Source organism: Zonotrichia leucophrys, chromosome 4 (genome assembly GCF_028769735.1).
Source record: "Zonotrichia leucophrys gambelii isolate GWCS_2022_RI chromosome 4, RI_Zleu_2.0, whole genome shotgun sequence".
In the NCBI taxonomy this organism is placed as follows: Eukaryota; Metazoa; Chordata; class Aves; order Passeriformes; family Passerellidae; genus Zonotrichia; species Zonotrichia leucophrys.
In genome coordinates this window covers 60,330,184-60,350,189 of record NC_088173.1, presented here as the reverse complement: position 1 = coordinate 60,350,189, position 20,006 = coordinate 60,330,184, and the positions used below count along the sequence as shown (strand labels likewise).

At 44.2% G+C, this 20,006-nt stretch overlaps 1 protein-coding gene across 1 annotated transcript; it reads left to right on the top strand.

The window, feature by feature from the left end:
- Positions 1 to 328: 328 nt before the first annotated feature.
- Positions 329 to 19,981, top strand: LGI2 (leucine rich repeat LGI family member 2). Its single transcript, XM_064711897.1, has 8 exons — positions 329 to 513; positions 595 to 666; positions 3,543 to 3,614; positions 6,769 to 6,840; positions 7,386 to 7,457; positions 8,504 to 8,673; positions 13,280 to 13,444; positions 15,974 to 19,981. The coding sequence occupies exons 1-8, from the start codon at positions 329 to 331 to the stop codon at positions 16,789 to 16,791; spliced, it is 1,626 nt and encodes a 541-aa protein (XP_064567967.1). The 3' UTR covers positions 16,792 to 19,981.
- The last annotated feature ends 25 nt before the right edge of the window (positions 19,982 to 20,006 follow it).

Here is a 20,006-nt window from a genome sequence, read left to right as displayed (position 1 = left end):
GCCTCTCCTCGTAGGACTGGTGCTCCAAACCCTTCAGCAGCTTCGCTGTCCTTCTCTGGACACGCTCCAGCACCTCTGATGCTAGCCCAGGAAATCGGAGGGAGCATCACCCTGGCGCTATCAGGGGGGCCTCCCGCGGGCCCTTTGCCTCTATTGCTGCGGGGAGCGGAGGGCTCGGCGCCCCGGCCGCTCTCGCCTCGCCCCGCCCGCGGGTGCCCCCTCCCTCCCTCCCGCTCCGCGTCCCGGCGCCGCAGCGGAGGCGGCGCCGCGCTGATGTCAGGGCGCGGCGGGAGCGGCCGGCGGGCAGCGGCGGTGCGGGCGGGGAGCGATGGCGGTGCCGCTGCGGCTCCTGCCCGCGCTCTGCGCCGCCGCCGCCCTGCTGGCGCTGCCGCCGCCCGCCGCCCCGCGCCGCCCGCCGCGCTGCGGGCCGCCCTGCAGCTGCTGGCGGGAGTCGGCGCTGTGCGTGGGGGCCGCGGGGGCGCCGCGCAGCCTGCCCGCCGGCCTGGGCTCCCTGTGAGTGCGGGGCCCGCGCGGGGGACACGGGCGGCCGGGGCTGCGGGGCGCTCCCGCCTCATGGGGACATCTCTTTTCCAGGAGCCTGGTCAACGGGACCTTCTCCGAAGTGAAGGACAGGATGTTTTCCCACCTGCCCTCCCTGCAGCTGCTGTAAGTATGGCACTGGGAAGGAGCACGGCCAAGTAGCACTTCACCCCTTCCTCCTAAATAGAGTCCCTTTAAGCATAGAGCCTCTCCGTTTCTCCTGGATAGAGTTCCCTCTCTCTTGTGGAAAGGGAGAACACGGGAGAAGACAGCTTGCACAGTCCCCCAGTATAGCTGCTGTTTCATAACATTTCTGTTCAGGGATGCATTTTCTGCTCAGAAACCACTTCATAAAATGTATATTTAGTTACTAAAGGAGGGGAAATTGTTTTATGATGCCCTAAGTTCCTCTTTTCTTTTTTTTTTTTTTTTTTTTTAACTTCAGCTTTAGTAAGTTTAAGGCTGAGTTTTGTCCTCTAGAGTTATGTGGTGTTGGCTCTCACTCCCGCTCACTTTGTGCCCAGGAGTCTCTCACTGGCTTTGTGACACAGTGGGCACAATGGGGTGAGCAGAGGCTGCCAGGACGCACTTCAGAGGGAATCAATCCTCTGTGTGTGCAGTGCTGGTGCTGTCTGCAGCACGACTCATTGTGCCACTTGGAGGGTGGCCCCTCAGATGCCTTCTGACCCAGCGCTCCTCTGTCCAGGAGACAGTGCTCCAGCTCCCAGCACTTAGCAGCCATCCATCCCTCCTTCCTGACCCAGGCCAGCTGCTTGGTCGTGCCCATGTTGCAGTTAGGTGTGTGCCTCCTGCTCCAGGAGCTTGAGCAAACTTGCTTAATTTAGCTGTCCTGGGAGGCAGCAGGGAAGATACAGAGACTGCGGTACAGCCCCCTGGGGAGCCTGGGTACTCAGTTCCCTGGCAGTCTGCAGCAAGGCTGAGCAGCAGCCTGCGTCCTGTCCAGCCCAGTGCAGCCCGTCCGGAATGCCTGACACCAGGCAGGTCCTCCACACCTCCACCCCATAGGACTGACTGACCCCCCAGGCACAGATACACTGCAAAGAGAAACTCAGCAAAAAGATCCAAAGCCTGCCAGAAACCCAGGCTGAGTGCTCGCCACATAACTAGATGTTAAAACTGCTCGTAGCAGGAGGTAGACACTTCTCTAAAGGTGTCTGGCTGCTGAGGCTCCTCTGCTTGGGCTCCCCATCTCCTTTGACTCAAAGGCCTGTCTTCTTCTGAGAGGAGCAGCACTCCATGCAGAAAGCTGGGGGGAAGTGGGCAAAGCAAGGGGTAGAAGCCTTCACCTCCTTTAGCGTGGAACTGTTCCCAAAACCAAGTTTCTGTGAGAGCTGGGGGTCAGCACTGAGCCCCCAGCAGAGGGCACGAGGACCTTGCCCACCAATAAATGGTGGCTAACAGTGACCTGTGCCAGCTGGGAAGGAAAGGAAGAAATCCATGGATTTCTGTGGTGGAAATTCTGTGGGTGGAAAATTAGAGATGGGGGGAATCTAGCTTGATTTGGATGGTGGTACTAGGAAGAGGGAGGAAGAGCAGATGAAGATTGTCCCTTTTCCTTAGCTGCAGCAGATTTTCTGGAGATGTTGGGGTGAGTAGGGTGGTGGGGCAGAGGTGGGTTATTGAGGAAGGCAGAAGTTGCTCGTGTCACTTTATGTGGTAAGTCAGATGTAGGAGAAAGAGGTGGTAACCACCACCTTGGGCACTCAAAATTACAAAGTTACAAATTGCACTTGTTTAGTGTAATTTGTAACTTTTTGCTTAAAACATGAGAAAAAATAGCTAATAACAAGGAGCTGCATGCATAGCACATGGCATCATAATAACACAAGAGCTGCTGCATGCACATGGGCATCTCAGGACAATGTTTTCTGTGGCAGTAATCATGGTAAAAATAGTAATGCAAGGATTTATTTTTGATGGTGGTCTTCATCTTTGTCAGATTTCTTTGGGATAATTTAAGGAGCATTTGTCTAGTATTAGCATAATATCCAGGGATCACAGGGAAAGTTTGCATTTCATGTTCATTAGTCTTCTAAATTAATTTTAGTAAAATGCCTAAAACCATACAAAAGGAAGATTAATCAGTTGCTCTAATAAAGCAATTAGTGCAGACATATTCATTCATAGGGAAAGCTCTGAGATTTTCCAAAAATTATTTCTTCTGAGTAGTGTTAATATTTTAGACCAAACTAGAAGTTTTATTGTTTTCTTGAAAGGCGATTGCCCTCTCTGCCTTTGAACATCAACCTTTGGAGATTGTCCACTGTTGTGCATTAATACAATGAGGAATGAAGTTTGCTGGCAAAGCCTCCATCACCTCCTTCTCCCTGGCTCTCTTGTGCTGGCTCAGGTGGCAGCCTCTCTGGGGCAGCTCTGACATGTTTGTCCCTGAAGTTCACACAGGAGTAGGGCAAGGCAGCGCCTGCAGGAGGCAGCAGTGCAGCTGGATTCTCTGTCTCTGTGCTTTGGACATGTCTGTGGTTCCAGCTGCCAGACTGGCTGCTGTCCTCCCAGGCTGCAGGTCAGGCTCAGAGCATCCCCCTGGAGCATGGAGTGAGTGAGTGCTGGCCCAGAGAGGATGCATAAATGAGAGCTGGTGCTTGGGAGCCGAGGATGCTGCTCAGGTGGACCCTTAGAGGTTGTCAGTGGGGCTGGAGGGGTGACGAGCCACACTCAGCAGACCTGCCATCTAATGATGGCTTGTTCTGCTCAGTGGACCATTGAGTTGAGGACCAGGTTACATTTAGCCAAGGTCAATGGCACATTTTTCCTGGGGAGTAGTGGACATTAACTACCATCGTGTAATGCCTTTAATTTTTTTTCAATAGACCATTCCACAGTATTTTATGTGTGCTGCATTGGGGGGGTGATATGAGCTCAGGTCAGTAAGATTAGTTTGGTCATGGGCAATAAACACAACAGGCATAATCCAATGTGTCAAGTTTTAATGTGCTTTCCTAATGCCTGCTCTCCATTTTCAGCTTGCTGAACTCCAACTCCTTCACTGTTATACGAGATGATGCCTTTGCTGGTCTCTTTCATCTAGAATACCTGTAAGTTTGGTATTTTATGTCCTTTATAAATAAAGATGTTTTGATAAGTTGCCAAGACTCCTGCTGCAGAATCTTGGTCTTTACTGTTATTCCCAAGAGCAGGGGAGCTGAAGGATTTATGTTCCACTCCTGTGCACATATTCTTTATGGTGGCTGACGATTTTTCAGGTGTTACAGTGCATTTTTAAAAGATGCCTTCAATACCAGGTATCTCTGTGCAATTACAGCACACCAAAAAGGCATTGCTTAGCAAGAGCTTGCCTGGGCTTTCCAGAACAGTGCTACCCCTGTCAAGAGGTAGAATCTCAGGCAAGAGGTGGAGCAGCCTGTTCTCATCTATGGGCAGCCTGAGCAGGAATTGCAAATATTGGTGTACTGCCCTGAACAACCCTGATTCTGCTTCTCTTCTCCCAGCTTTTGTGTCTTACTTTTCCTTTTTCCTGATACCCTATTTAATGCCCATAGAATTTATCTTTATGTAATTAATTATAAATACACAAATATATAAACATACATTTCATATAATAGAAATTATTGTAATTATTTATATTATTATTTTAAATTATTTAACTCTCCTTTTGCTTATATCATTCACTTAGTTGATTTTTACATTCTTTTTCTGGTCCTTATTTTTTTTTACTTTTAGTTCACCCTTATTTCTTTTTAAAAAAAGTATTACACCTGGTGCAAGGCTGTCCTCCCTTCACACTCCAAAGGACAACATTTCTCTGTGTTACTCGGTATGACCTGGTGTGTTTGAAACTATGAGTATGACCTGAAAAAAATGCTTATTCCACCCATCTTTCCAAGCTGAAATGTAGCTGTGGAAAACCTTTTTACAGGAAGACCAATGCTCATAAAACTGACTCTTGTTAAATCTTGAAGGCAAATAGATATTATGATGGGGTGTATTCAGGGTTAATAGTCTGGTGCATGTGGAGTAGCCAACAATGGAATTTGCAGATAATGGTAAATGGTATATGCTAAAATCCATTATTCAGCTACATCTGGATTTTTCAGAGATAGCAAGTTATCTAAGCATTCTCTTTTCCTTGTGTCTACAGTGAAAAAATTATTTGCAGTAGTTTGTAAAAAGGAGGAAACCATTTTCTGTCGTACCATTAGCAGCCTGCTTTCCAGTGCTGATGGGTTTGTCCTGGCAGCATAGCACACATTGTGGTGGTTGTGCTGGTCACTGCAACCAGACCCCTTCTGAATGAAACACCCTGCCCTCCTCAGAGAGCCAGAGGGCAAAACCCTGTCCCTGACCACCAGCTGCCAGCCAGGGAGCAGGATGAAGACTGGTAAAGCCTTAGAGTTTCAAATTCTTTCAGCAGCTGAACAAGTGGTCTCAGTTAATGGTTGTGGTTGCCTTTTCTGCCAATTCCATAGAGCTTTTCCTCTTCCCAGCAAATCACCCCTCCACCCTTTGGGTGCTGGCTGTGAGTGGCCGTTCTCTGTGATTTGTTTCTTTGGCCATGCAGCCAGTATAACCAGTACAGCTTCCATAACTCATGTCTCTTAGTTATCAGGACCAGACTTTGTAAAGAAGAAGGAAACCTGACTGACAAACAGGAATGGCAAGGGTCTGTGTGTACAAAGCCAAAGTCTCTGGCCGAAGAGCAGCTGGGGAGCACCCACAGCTGGTACCTATATATAGATAACAGACCTCCAGCTGTGTCCTGCTGCTCTTGCAGCTCTCATAATGGCATTCAGTGCACCCTGAAAATGACTCTGTACAGTCTGGGTAAGGCAGGTCTGATAAAGATGAGAGCTTTGCTGGTGAACTGACTGGAATTCCCAGAGCAGCATCTCTTGGAGACCAGGCTTGGTGATTCAAGAACCTGTCTAATTCCTGACTCCCAGCTTGCAGCAGTGCAGCCTTGTTTATTTGCATGGATCACTGAGCTGGTGCTGTGCAGGGATGCCAGCTGCCAGTGAGGGTGTCAGGAGGCACGGTGGCTCTCTGCTCTTGTGGATTGAATTTGTGGCTCCACACAGCCCTGAAGGGCTGGCCTGTCTCTAACATCTCCCATGCAGGCACAACACTTTCTCATCTGCACCCTTTGCCTGCAGTCAGGGTCCCAGTCACTTCATGAAGGATATTTCCTACACCTAAACTGCAGAACCAGGAGCACTTCATCCCATTATCACTTACTTGAGAAGAGACCTTGTATCATAGCATTTTCCCTCTAACTTCTCTGCAGGGCAAACAGAGCTTAGGAATAAGGGAGGCACTTTCATCTCATAAGCCTTTCATAAAGTCAGCATACAGTTCTCTTCATCCAGGTATAGCTGTACCATGCAATATCTTGATGGCCACCTGGCTGCAATCACTTTGCAGGGATCATGGTGTATTTGGGGATGTGTCCTCAAGTGCTCAGGGGTCAAGACGCTCAAATATCAGCTCTTTACTGAAATGCTGACGTGCAGGAGTCAGGAGGAGCAGGGTGCTGCTGGAATCGATATGTGCCTGGCATTATTCCCCCAGTGCACAGGGCCATGACTTGTGTGCAGCTGGCAGCCTGCAGAGGAGATGTCCCAGCTGGACAGAGCTGAACTGTAGCAGCCAGACCTGAGCCAAGGCAGTGGTCCTGCTGTTTGTGTGGGTGTCAAACGTGTGCAGTTCAAGTCAGGACTGTGTGGGCACGGAGGTGGCACTGAGTGTGTACATACAGCCATGGGAGCAGGACCCAGCAGAGCAGCTCTGCAGCCTGGGCAACCCTGGCACCTCTGTGCTGCCTGCTGCTTTGAAAATGCTGCTGATCTGGGGAGGGGAAGTTAGGACTTTAGCTTCTGCCTCAGGAGGTTCTCCTGTGTTCTCTCCTCCTACACAGGACTCTTGCCTCGCACAACACATCCTGAGAGGATTACCAAGAGAGGAATTTTTTTTGCCTTGTTCACTTTATTCCATTTCTGCTGGGCATTTGGGTCATGTGCCATCCCTTGTGATGCCAGGTACTTGCATTGTTCCTTGCAGCCTGCCCAAGGAAAGGGGAAAAGGGAACATGAGCAGCTCCACTGAGACTTCCCACCTTTCAGTCTGAAGGGCCTGCCCAGAAATATGCTGCATCTGGCAACCATAGCTTAAAGCACAGTGATGCTAATAATAATGTTACTTAAAGTATTTTAAAATTCTTTTTTTTGGGCCTAGATTTATTGAAGGAAACAAAATCGAAACCATTTCAAGAAATGCATTTCGTGGCCTTCGTGACCTGACCCATCTGTAAGTTATTTAACATTTGATAAAGTAATTTCTAATTGAACAAAACTCTCCTGGGAGACCACTAGTTTTCCTGCTACACAGAAAATTTCTCTTCCCTCTGTGTCAGCTTCCTGCTGCTGTCAACAACATGCTTTCCATAAATTAAGAACCAGCCTTGGAGCAATTCTTGCCTGCCACACGTTGGGCTGCCTGTGAGCAGGCACAGCTGGGTCTGGGGTGCCCCTGGTACCCCCAGTGCTGGGCTGGTACCACCACACTGCCTACTCATGATTAACATTCCTGCTTCCTTCCCGTGTGCTCAGTGATTGCTCGGTGGGTTACATTTGCACCTGGGAAAAAAATAAAAGGTTTGAAATATTTTACTTTCATGTGAACCTCAAGCAATCTCCATTCTTGAATGAGAATAATTAATGCCTGTTTCTGGTAACTTCTAACAGTGCCAGTGGCTGGACAGCACTGGATAATTAACAACCTGTGAGTTCAAACTTGGTAAGAATTGCAAGGTAAGAGATAGCAATGGTACAAACTCTCATTTTCTTTTCTAGTTCGTTGGCAAATAACCACCTCAAAGCTTTGCCAAGGGATGTCTTCAGCGATTTAGATTCTTTAATTGAACTGTAAGTAATGAGAATCTTTCTACTGCTTCTGTCACTCTTGCTCTCAGTTTTAGGTTCTGGGTGTGTTGTGCAGTATCTGGTATCTACACAGAAAGTGTATTTTTTTGTTCTAGCTGTTTTTCATTGTATAATTGTTTGCTTGATAGACTCTCCTAAAGTAACTGCTATTTCTTAAATCACTGCTGCTTCTCGTGATGCTGTACATAGTTTGTGTTATTGTACTTCTTTCTGCTGTCTTGTAAGTTGTGTTTTAGAGACAGAGAGACAATGAATTTTAAAATGACAATTTCTCTGAACATATTTTCCTATTATTGTTACATATTCCCTGAGATTATTTTAGTACAAGGGATTAATTAAAAAAACCCCCTTCTTTTCCTTGTTCTGTGCAGTTGTAGCACCTTGCTGACATTCTATCAGCATTTCCCTGTGTAACTAGGATTCCCCTATTTTTGGCCTGGCTCTTTCAAACAGCAAAGTAAAATCTTAAGCCACAGAAATTGCCAAAGGATCAAAGAACAAGTACAGTGCTGAAATTGCACATGCATGAGCAGGAAGAAGCTAAATTGACTCTACCTCAGCAGCGACTCCAAAAATGCAAGTCTTCCATCTGTATTTTGTGTCTGCAAGGCTGCTCTGTCAAGCAGCAGCACTGGGACAGTTCAGTGAAGGAAGGGGAATTCTCTGTGTCAGTGGTGAATGGTGCAAAGGAGGCCTGCAGCAGACAGCCTGAACGTCAGGATGTAACACACTACAGTCCTCATCCTAGGAAAGCTTACCAAAAAAGTAACTTTAACATGAATCACACAGTGCTCCATTGCTATGATTATAGATGACCATAAAACGCAATGGTTTTTCAAAAAGCCCAGTGAAAGAGAGCTCACGATAAAGGAGTCCAGATAAAACTTAAAATTCCCTGCTTTCAGTTCAGAACAATTCAAGGATATTCAGATATTTTGAAATTCAGCATGTCAAGGTGATGACAGTTCTGTAGTACTCATATTGCTATCAACCTTTTCAAATATGTTTATTTCTGTGTGTTTTTTTAGAGATTTAAGGGGAAATAAATTTGAGTGTGACTGCAAAGCCAAGTGGTTGTTTTTGTGGTTAAAGATGACAAATTCCACTGTTTCTGATGTCCTGTGTATTGGTCCAGCAGAATATCAGGATAAGAAGTTAAATGATGTGACAAGTTTTGATTATGAATGCACCACTACAGGTATTCAGAATGTATATTTCTAAGCACACTACAAATGGTTAAATATCAGAAGTTTAGATAATGCCCTTTCACTTCTATGAGCATGACCTGGGGGGAGGAAAGGGTTGCATACAAAGCACTTTCAAGTACTAGAACAAGTTACAAAATGGGAAAATCACATTTAGATGCCAAAGTACGTGCTGAGTTTTTGTTTGGATTAAGTGATAATGGGAGAAGAGCTCTGCCTATTCATATTCCAAAAGACTTGATTATGACTCAATTTGTGGCTTAATTTTCATCGCAGAATGCTTTCTATTATCTGGAATAAAGCCATAGAGTTATGGCAGATGAGCTTCCCAAAATCTCTGTATTTCACAGAAAGCAATGAAAATAAGTTCAAAAATGAGGCTATAGCTGTTATCTTTATTTGATAAATCATTATTTATTAGCATCAAAGATGGTGGCAATAGTGCCAGAAGTTCTTCACAGAACTCCATTAAGTTGAAAAGTCCAATAATATTCTGACTACTGTCTTGCATAGGATCTTGATTTTTTATTTTTTAAGGTAATGTAAAGCATGCTGAAGGGAGCAAAGAGAAATTTGCATGTGATTATGCTTATATTTTATGCCAAAACTGCTGCAGTTACCTATCTTTAAATGTAGTCACATCATATAACTGGAAATATCAGCCGTGGGTATTGTTTTTCATCTTCTTTGAATAGGATGTCAGCGCTCTGCCGTTTTTCTAGACAGTCATATCAAAGGTGTGCAAGTTCTCATCTGTCATCAAGTCAGTCATTATTATTAAAAGACAAGAGAAAAGGTGATTACTAGTAATGTAAAATGAAATTTCAGGGAAAGGTATGAAAGGTGCTTTGATGGCAATATGTGAAGGAAAAGAGAATGAACTGAGAATTCAAAATTATGTCAGAAGAGCAGTAGAGGAAAAGTGCAATAACCTGCTGCATGAAAGGATGTCAAACACAGGAGAGCAATGAAGTTTAGAACAGCACCAAAGTTACATTTCTACATCTGCTGAATCACTGAGACACAACAATGCAAAGTAAAAGGAGCTTTGTTTCATTTCAGTCTGGTTTAAGCCATTGTGCAGCACTAACAGTGCACAAGAGAGAGCCTTACCCAATCCTCAAACCTACCCTGACCTACCAGCCCTCTCTGTCACTCTTTTGTACCCAGACACTGCAAAGTTGCTCCAGGAAAAAAGTGTTGCTCCATTGTCCCTTTGTCTGCTGTAAGTGAAATTACACCAAGCATAATTCTAACACCACGTGCTGCAGAGTTTTTGGGAACTGAAGGCATTCCATGGGGCAAGGATTGCCCAGCTGAATATTTGCTCAAATGCCCACAGCACAGCATGTGGCTGTCACACTCTGTTCTATGACCTTGGTGGTTTGTGGTGTCAGGCCACTGCTGTTTTCTCCCTCTGCTATTGCCTCCCCCAGATCCAAAGGGAGTGTAAATACACCCATATTCCTTCCTTGAGGATACATTAGTCACAGGCTTAGAATACACACTGTAGGTGTATTCTCCCTTCCCAGTCAGTGGTGGGCAGGACTCTGCAAAACTCTTTCATTCATGTTAGTCTTTAGTATAGTATTTCCCTCCTTTGCCAGCTGGGATCAGACTTTCCATCATTTCTGGTCTCCAGTACTCTTTGTCGAGCATGGCTGGATGCAGGATGTAGGAATAAAGCAGTTTGCTTTAGTACCATTGCAGTTTGCAATGGTAACAGGAGAGATGGAAAGAGGTGCTGCCAAACTTCAAATAAAAAGGCAAGGTACAAAATGGTCCTGTTGCTTCCTCACAGAGAAAGTGATTGACAGTATTGGTGACCTGCATTTTAACTCTTTTTGTGATAGCATCTGTCTTTTCCATTTCTCAGTGCTTGCATCATGGAAGCAGGTTAAGCCATTTCCCTTCATTTCTTGTCTTTCTTCCTCAACAGCGTGTAAGGGGGCTGTCCTGTGGCTGTGAGCACCACAGGGGAACATGTAGCTCACTTTCAGGAGACTGGAAAACAGGCCTTGGGCTCCCACAGCCACTGCAAACACTGGAAACTGGCCATGTGCATGCCTGGGACCTGCTTTGCCCTGACCTGCAGGCAGGGATCATCTCACTGAGCTTTGGAAGCTTGTTTCCCCTTTCTTTACCTAGCTGGGATTGTCTTCTGGAGCTGGTCTTCTCTTTCCCTGCTGTCTGGAAGGGAGGTAGTTTGCATATTAGTAGGTACTGCTCCATTCTTGCTCCTGTGCTGGAGATCTCCTGTGCTGGGAGAAGGAAGGGATGGGTAACACTCCCTGCTGGCACACCCAGGCCCTGGGTGGCCTCACCTGGAGCAGAAATGTCCACTGCAGGGAAGAAGGGATGTGAGCAGAGTGGGACTGAATGGCAGGATACAGTTTGGGAGCAGCTGCCCCAACAGACCATCACTTTAATTTTTCCTTGGTGTCCTGTTATGTTCCCTGCACTCTCCTCCTTTCCTGTGCTGGCATCAGTGCTCCTGTGTGCTGGGATCAGCCTGAGCAAGGGCTGCCAGAAGGAAAATCATCCCAATAAAAGTGTTGGGCCCCTCACCTGTGACACCATGATGCCAGTTCAACCACAGAGGGAGCAGAGGGGCAATAAGTGACTGCAGGACAGGGAGACGCCCTCACTCTCAGTCAGCAGAAAGCAACATGAAAACCACGTGTCTTGAGACAGGGAGAGCCAAGCTGTGCATTGGGTGGGAGGCAGGGAGGGACAGCTCATGCAGCCAGCAGCACAGGGGGAAGGCAGGGCTGTGTCCTCTGCCCTCTCCCATCCAGGGGATCCGGCTTAAAAAATAAAGATATTGGAAAAGGGCTCCTCTCCCAGTCCTGTATTTACTGTATTAGAATTTTTTTCAACCCTGATGTGGTGGCAACTTTCACTGTGTAACCCTCTTCTACATTACAGCCTGGTATTCCCAGCTGGTGCTAAAACCAGCATTTATTGCTTTTTACTGATTACAAATTATTTCCCTACCCATTTTCACATACAGACTGGTTTGTTTCAATTCACAGATTCCCCCAAAGGGTTTCACAACTGTTCAGATTTCAAGAGCTGTCTTTTCAGGATTAGTTTTCTGGGGTTTTTTTCTTCAAGATTTAAAAAAATATTTTTATTTTGTGTGACTGTATCTGCTCCTGCTCCATCCTTTTATAGCTGGTCAGTTTTACTTTTTGCATACTTCAGTGTCAGTTTTCCTAGCCCTTTTAGCTTCCCAGTGAGAATGAAGATAACTTGCTTGTTTGCCTACCAGCATTTATGAACCAAGCCCAAGCTCTGTTTATAATAGTCCCTCGAAGAATGAAGACTGTCATTTCTTTCACAGCTGTGGAATCTGCTCTGTTTGTTTAATGGTAGTCATCTATCTTTATTCTCCACAAGTGTAACTCCTCAAGGGCAAGGCTTTCAAGCATGCAGAAACAGAGGGTTCTTCATTCAGAACCAATTATTTCATAATGCACCAAAATAAGGGACTTGAGTGAGGACTTAATTACCATTTCACCAAAATCCCTGGATGCTCAGGCCCTTCCAGCATAGGAGTGCATGGTGAAGGCGTGTAGCAAATGGAGCTAAAAGCAGAGCAGTGTGTGGTTCTGCACAGAAATGCCATCATAGGGAAGATGCCTTTCCTTTTCTACGTATCTATATCCATACATTACTTCAGTGCAAGCCTCTGACCACATTTTAGACCTGAGTGCTTTGTCAGCTCTGCTACACCATTTTTTTTCCTGATAATAGAGATCTTGCACAGCTGTCTGGTCAAATGTCAAATTCGGACCCAAGTCTCCTCACTTTGCCCCAGACTGGCTCTGTGGTGACTGCTGACATACCCCAGGGTGAATTTTCAGATTGAGTCTACAAAGGCACTAAATTTTTGAGAATAAAAGTCTTTAATTCTGGAGTTACACTCCTAATCTTTACAGGTTGCTCCAATTTCTCAGTCTTATTGTCTAGTATAAGTTTTCCACTGGATAGTAATTTTCAGGTTGGTTGTATTTTATGCCTAAACTACATTATAATGCCCCATAAAACATTATGTTAACTGAGTTTTTGATTACACCATTTTGTCTATGGTCTAGGCAAAATGGGGTTATCCCCAGGCAAACTTCAGATATCATTTCACTTTCTGCCTGGTTTAGCATAACACAAATTGCTGGTGATTAAATTTGCATGACTTAAGAAGTTATTGGACTTCAGCTGGTGGTTACTGTCTCTCAGCTTGAATGTGATTCTTCCAAGGCCATTTCACTTGGTGGGAGAGCAACTTCCAGCTGTGGGGAAAGAGACTTCTCTATTTCACTGATAGTAGCCAGCCTGGCTGGAAAATCTGAATTATTTCACTATTTACATATTTGATTTCCTTGACAAATACATTTTCAGAGGACAGCTCATGATACCTAAAGCAGGAGACACTTTCCCTGTTGGTGTGTGCCTAGCATGAGTACTGCTACTTCCATCATAGTGTTATACAAAATCCAGAGCATTTCACTCATTTTTCAGTGTACATCATTCTAATCAGTGACCACTTTGTGTTTCCAGCAAGGATATATCCTAACTGTTATAAATGTATGTTTCTAGATTTTGTTGTCCACCAGATTTTGCCCTACCAGTCTGTTTCAGTGGATACATTCAACTCAAAGAATGATGTGTTTGTAGCTATTGCACAGCCCAGCATGGAGAACTGCATGGTGCTGGAGTGGGATCACATTGAAATGAATTTCAGGAGTTACGACAATATCACAGGTATATGAACCCTGGGATTCCACTCACTGATGGACTGGATAAGATTTGTAGAGGGGATCAGGTTATTTGGTTTGTCCTGAATCTCTGTTGAATTTGGCTGATTGAAGTGAGTGATGTTTGGACATGAGTGACTCCATGGAGCAATGCATCTTGTTAATATATGCACATTTAACCTTACTGTGGTACACAAACTAGGCTTTTTTGTCCAATCTTGTAAATTTTTCTGAAGGCCCAAACACTTGCCATGAATGTCACACCATGGCCCAGCTCAGCATTCACTGCCTCAGTCACACAGAAAGTTAAAACAGAAGCTGAAGGAGCACTAGCTCTTGCCAAAGTGCCTGCAAGACAAAATATAAAAGGAATCTATTCCATGTAGGAGGAGACAGGTCTGAAGGATGCTTGTAGGGTGAGCTGACCAGGAAGACAGCTGAAAATGACAGAAATATTTAAACTGTGATTGTTACCTAAAGAAAGGTGTTGTAAAGCTTCAGCATTTACTCTCAATTTACAAATATGCTCAATTAACATCTTGGCCAGATTACTGATCAAACAAAAAGCCTGTGTGGATGCCAGGTGATGTTCTAATGCTGATTTTCTAACAACCATTCTGTCCCTAACCAACACTTGTGGTGCTCAGTCGCACCATGACAGCAGAGACAGCATCATCAAAGCTGTTATCTGCTGCCTGATTTCCCAGATACTCTAAGCCAGAGGTTTTGAATGCTCAGGAGCTAAATTATCAAAGGAACACCTTTCCCTCCTGTCCTTGTTGTGTGTGATCAATTACTTTTTACCTTATATTTTGGGAGACATAGAGTGTGCTGTGACCTCCTCTGGTGTGGAATTCTACAAAGGCAAGCACTTACCTCCTCAGATCAGCTCTGTGTGTCACTAACAACATCTTACAAGAAGCTACCCTTCTGTCAGGAAATTTTGGAAATGAAAAATGTTGGGTTTTAAGGTTTCATTGTGTTTTGGTAGATTAGGGTAAAATATGTACCAGGGATGTGAACTGAGAAGTCAACAGCCCAGAGAGAGCTGGCTGAGCCCTAGAAAAACTCTGGAAATTAAATTGAGAGTTTGACTCATTTGCAAAGATAGCAAACACTAGATATAGACTTCCGGGTGTATTTCACCTTCCCCTGAATGATTTGATTAGGAGACATTTCTGCAAGGGACTTGTGTCCTAGTTCCACACTCAGGGCTTGCTCCTGGAAGGTCTGAGCTTGACCTCTGGACTCTGAAATGTACACGAGCCTGATTTTTGCCAGGGGACACAGGCACATAAAGAGCCTCCTGCAGAGCCTGAAGAGTGTTTTGTAGAGCTCTGGAGCCAGCTCTACAGAGAATTTCACTACTTACCATATGCTTGGCATTTGGATGTCTAAATTTAGCTCCTTACAACATGGGCTTATGGAGCTGAGCTAGTTGTCAAGGTTGCCTTTACAGTGAGCATGAAGAGAAAAGCATTGCTGTCCTGTGCAGAAGGAGACAGGTGAAAGCTCTTCTGGAGTTGGTGTTTTGAGTGAGTTAGATCAGAAGGAGTGTGGATGATCAGCTCGACCATTGATGGCTGTGCTGCCGATCCCTTGGTACTCCCAGCTCTCCCACACTGCGTGTAGAGGGTGGCAGAGCATCCCAGGCAGCTCTGAGAGCCACAGGTTGGGGACCAGCACAGGAGCCAGGGTGAATCTCCTGTAGTGAGTGACCTAGGATGCACTGGGGAGCTTGTGCAGCTATAGTTCTACTTTAACTAAGCGCTTCACAGAGGAATTCCTCTGTGAGCTCCTCTCTGCTTCCAACAACACCTATTGTAATAGTCTCACTGTTACTTTTTTAAGGTGATTCTTGTTTAGTGTAACTTGACATTCTCAAGATAGATCATAACCTGATCTGATCTATCTGGCAACTGCAATATTGCTAAATATTTCTAGTTTAACAAAATCTCAAAAATACCTAACACAAACTACAGAGTTAGATTTATCTTTTTCATCCTGCTGTCAGGTGATATATCCACAAGATGCATCAATATTTCTATGTACAGTAGCAAAAAGCTGACTCTAACCCTTCTGCAACAAGAAAAATATACTATATTTCATTCTTCTACTTAAGATGGAAATATAGACTTTACAAGAGTAAGAGAATTTCAGATATCTGATGAATGGCAAAATAAAAACTCTTGTCATTTTAAAATAATTGCATTTAGCTTAAATAATTGTTTTGGATGCTCGGGACCATGTGTTTGAACAAACAGAGAAATAAAAAGTATTTTGCATAAAAAGGAATCAGCATTTTATGGTGCATCATACTTGCACACATTACAGGGTGGGACAAGTCATCTCTCCAGTTACTGGGAAGCAAGAAGCTTGGAAAGACTCTGATGGCATGTAGCAGAAGACAAAATTATGAGATGGTTCAGGTTTAAAAAAGGGGGAGGGGTGATTTGGTAATAATGTCTGTGGTGTAAGGCATGGTTTGTGCTGTGCTAATGCATGTGTTGTTCTGTTTTCTCTCTTTGGGCAATAGGTCAGTCTATAGTGGGATGTAAAGCCGTTCTTGTTGGTGACCAAGTCTTTGTGGTGGTGGCACAGCTCTTTGGTGGCTCACACATTTACAAGTTTGATGAAAGCTGGACGAAGTTTGTCAAATTCCAGGATATTGAAGTATCTCGCATTTCCAAGCCAAATGATATAGAGCTTTTTGAGATAGACAGTGAAATGTTTTTTGTCATAGCAGATAGCTCTAAAGCAGGTTTGTCAACAGTGTATAAGTGGAATAACAAAGGATTTTATTCGTATCAGTCTCTTCACGAGTGGTTCAGGGACACTGATGCTGAGTTTCTTGATATAGATGGGAAATCATATCTAATCCTCTCCAGTCGTTCCCAGGTGCCCATTATACTCCAGTGGAACAAAGCCTCCAAAAAGTTTGTCCCACACAGTGAAATCCCCAACATGGAAGATGTCTTGGCTGTGAAGAGTTTCAGGATACAAGATGACCTTTACATCACACTCACGAGATTCATTGGTGACTCCAGAGTTATGAAATGGAATAGCAAACAGTTCGTGGAGATACAGGCTCTTCCATCCCGAGGAGCCATGACCCTGCAGCCTTTCTCCTTCAAGAACAATTATTACCTAGCCTTGGGAAGTGACTATACCTTCTCCCAGATTTACCAGTGGGATGGTGAAAAGAAGATATTCAGATTATTTAAAGAAATCTACGTGCAAGCACCACGGTCTTTCACAGCTGTGTCAACAGATCGAAGAGATTTTTTCTTTGCCTCTAGTTTTAAAGGGAACACTCAAATATTTGAACATATCATCATTGACTTGAGTTTATGAAAAGCTGCTAGAGTGAAATTTATGTAGAATGACATTTATACACAAACAAAACAAAAAGAGACCTTTCCAAAAACAGGGTGCACCTGTGGAGTATGATGACATTTTCTGAACTTTTCAAACTTGCATATTAATCAGGGACTGCATTTACTTGGTTACTGCATGACATGTCCATTTTATCCTTTTTCAAAGACACTTTGCAATCTGCAGTCATTCAAAGAGGAGTGCAGTGCATTAGAATTAATGTTGACATCCAAGAAAATGATCTAAATTTAATCCAGAAAACTCCCTTGAGTTGAACATCTCATAAAGAAAATGAAGAGTGAGCCATACAAAGCATAATGATCTTGACTCCTAAAGTAACATTTTAGTAGTGTAAGTTTTAATTTTAGAGCCTCTTCTTCGTGGTTGCTGATGAATTGTAAAAGCAAAGAGGAACATTCCAGAATACGCTGAGTTCTCTCTTCAAAATCTTTCTTCCTGGTTCACAGTAAATCCAAGACATCATTATAATTCATTGCAGACTGAAGGGAGAGTCAAAGTCTATTGCTATTTTTCTACCATTATTCACTTTTTTTCAGCAATAAATTGTGCCTAACAAGTAGCCCAGCCCACAGTAATGGGTAGCTAGGAAGAATGCGTCTCTTCAGGACTGTGAGATCTTAACAAGTTAATACAGACAGAAAATATCAGAGGTCTGCATAATGCCATGAACAAATCAACTACAAGGAGCACCCACTCTCTGTTTTAATAGGTATTCCAGGTATCCATTCCATTTTGCCCTAATTCATACTTTTCCTGATGATTCCCAGTAGATTCTGGGTGTTTAACCCGTTATTCTGCTGTGAGCTCTCATTCCAGAAGTCAGGGCTTAAGCTTTGATGAAACACATATTGACATTGATGCACTCCATGCTGTAGCTCCTCTGTACTCAGTGAGGCGATTTATTATCAAGTGCTTCCCCCCACAGCACAGCTCATTAGCAATAAATTCAGGTTTGGGACATCAAAGTTGTAGTTGGGAAATCCTCCTTCTGGCTGAAGTCTAACTGTGACTTCAGTATCACCAAGTCATTGAAACCAAGCTGTTGCAGCTGTTTCAGACTAGAGCTGCTCCTGCCTCCAGGAAGGATTTCCAGTGGGTGAGGCCAGGCTGTTGCCAGGTTGCCAATCCATTGAAGCAGACTGTGCTTCACTGCTGTTTTGGGTGGTTACAGACCAAGCCATTCAATTATCCTAAACAGGGCAATCCTGGCACACAGAGCCTCTCAAGATAACAAGCAAGGGACTGTCTTCCAGGAAAGAGTCTTTGCCCCCCTTACCCAACAGAATTGGGTATCAGAGCTCTTGCTTGTTAAATTACACAAGATATTTCTTTAACTTTCCATACCACTTAGTCTACTAGGTTGTTTATCATATTTTGCTGTTGCACTGCTGCCTTGGATAATAGGGAGGTTTTGCATAAAGCAGGAGGAGCAAAGCAAACTGTCCTTTATTCCATCACACTTAGGCCTATCTCTCCATCCTTCTGCTGAGTGAGTTTCACATTTTTCCCCTGGACATGTGAAGCATGGTCTATGATCACAAACAGAGATGTTCTCACAGGCTTCCCAGTATCCAGGGTGTGAAGTGAGTGTGCTGCAGAAGAGGATTATGTATAAGGACTCCCATGAGGAGTCATAACCTACCAGTGACCTGGAATGTCACAGTCTTCCCCAACTTTTGCCTCCCTGCTATGAAATGAAGTTATTACTGGCCTGTCAGAGACATAACTCATCCTGATTTTCAATTATGTGTTAGGGTTTTTTTTTTCCTACAGAGATGTTCAGCCTGGTTTTGTTTTTAGCTACAGTGGCCACCTGGCCCACCCCATGCTCTGAGATACTGAGTGCTGCCTGCCAAATCCCAGTGTGGTGTCAGTCCCAGTGGTTCAGTGGATGCAAACCAATGCTCTGCAGTAGGGTTTAGCAATACCCTTCCTAGGATTAAGCTAACAAATCTGACAAAACAAAGATACTCATATCTGCTGGTGAATGCAACTTCTTACTGTGCTACCAGTTTACTTTTTAAAGTGGATATGGCTGGCAAAAAAATGTTTATTCAGCCTGTGTTGTGGGAAAGCATTTTGTATTGCTTTTCTGTCAAGCATGAAAGTTTCACTAGAGTTAGATATTCTGATGAGGATGGCATTTCTCAGTGCACCAGCACTTTCTTTTAGGGCTCAACTGTGAGTTCTAGTCACTCAGGAAGGGGCATCAGTCAGAGTGAAAAGCTAGTTTAGAGAAATTGGATCCTTGAAGGGAAGCAAGAGGATGCTGGAAAAAGGCCTGTGTATTGAATACCAGGAGATTGCACTGTTTCTAGAGCCAAGGGGATTTTGAGACTTGGCTATCAAGTTGGATTAAATTAAAATGGTATCTGCAGAGACAGGCTTAATAAAGAGGATAAAGTGATGCACAGGAGTCTATCTCATTCACATGGGACCAGGAGAGAGTGAGGGAAATTAATTCTGCGGGCAGGCTGCTGCTTCTGTTGAGTAGCTGTGTTGGTTGGCCAGAAAGCCCAGCTCAGCATCCCTCCCAGCCTCAGGAAGAGCCTGGAGCCAGACACTGGCCTGCCTGCTCTGCTGAGCTCGTGCACAGGACACCAAAGCTGCTAAGAGGGAGGACAAAAAGCACCACTTGAATTAAGAAAAGATTATGGTAATTTTCATAGGAATAAACAAAGGAAAGACCTCAAAAAGAGCCTTGTTCTGCTCTTCCTGCTCCCAAGGAAAAGCTGCAGGATACAGGCATAAAACCAGAAATTGCTAATCATTGAAAATCCTTTCTGCCTTTCTAAATGCAACCACGGGCTTGTCTCCATTGCCTATATTCTGTAATAGAAATTGTTTTGAACAGTAAATAAAATATGCATATCCATAATTCATTGAAATGTTAGACCATCAGGACAGTGAAAAAGGATAACAGAACATGCCACTGATAATTTTTAATGTATTCTAAAATACATAAATCTATGTAAAGTTCATTAGTTTATATAAGCATTGATCTAATAGCACTAGCTACAGCAGGAGCCTTTTAAGATTGTATATACATTGTGCTTTTTTAGTAAAGAGGAGCTGATGCAATCTGTGCTACTGACATGTGTATGTACTCTTTCAATATATGAATAAAATGTAGTTAATGTGACTAATAGTGGTGTGTCACACATGTTAAAATA

Bases quoted from the DNA above. Each gene is read 5' to 3' on its own strand.
- LGI2 (XM_064711897.1), top strand. From the start codon at position 329: ATGGCGGTGCCGCTGCGGCTCCTGCCCGCGCTCTGCGCCGCCGCCGCC. The intron at 514-594 runs GTGAGTGCGGGG...TCTCTTTTCCAG, and splicing joins CCCGCCGGCCTGGGCTCCCT to GAGCCTGGTCAACGGGACCT. The intron at 667-3,542 runs GTAAGTATGGCA...CTCCATTTTCAG, and splicing joins CTGCCCTCCCTGCAGCTGCT to CTTGCTGAACTCCAACTCCT.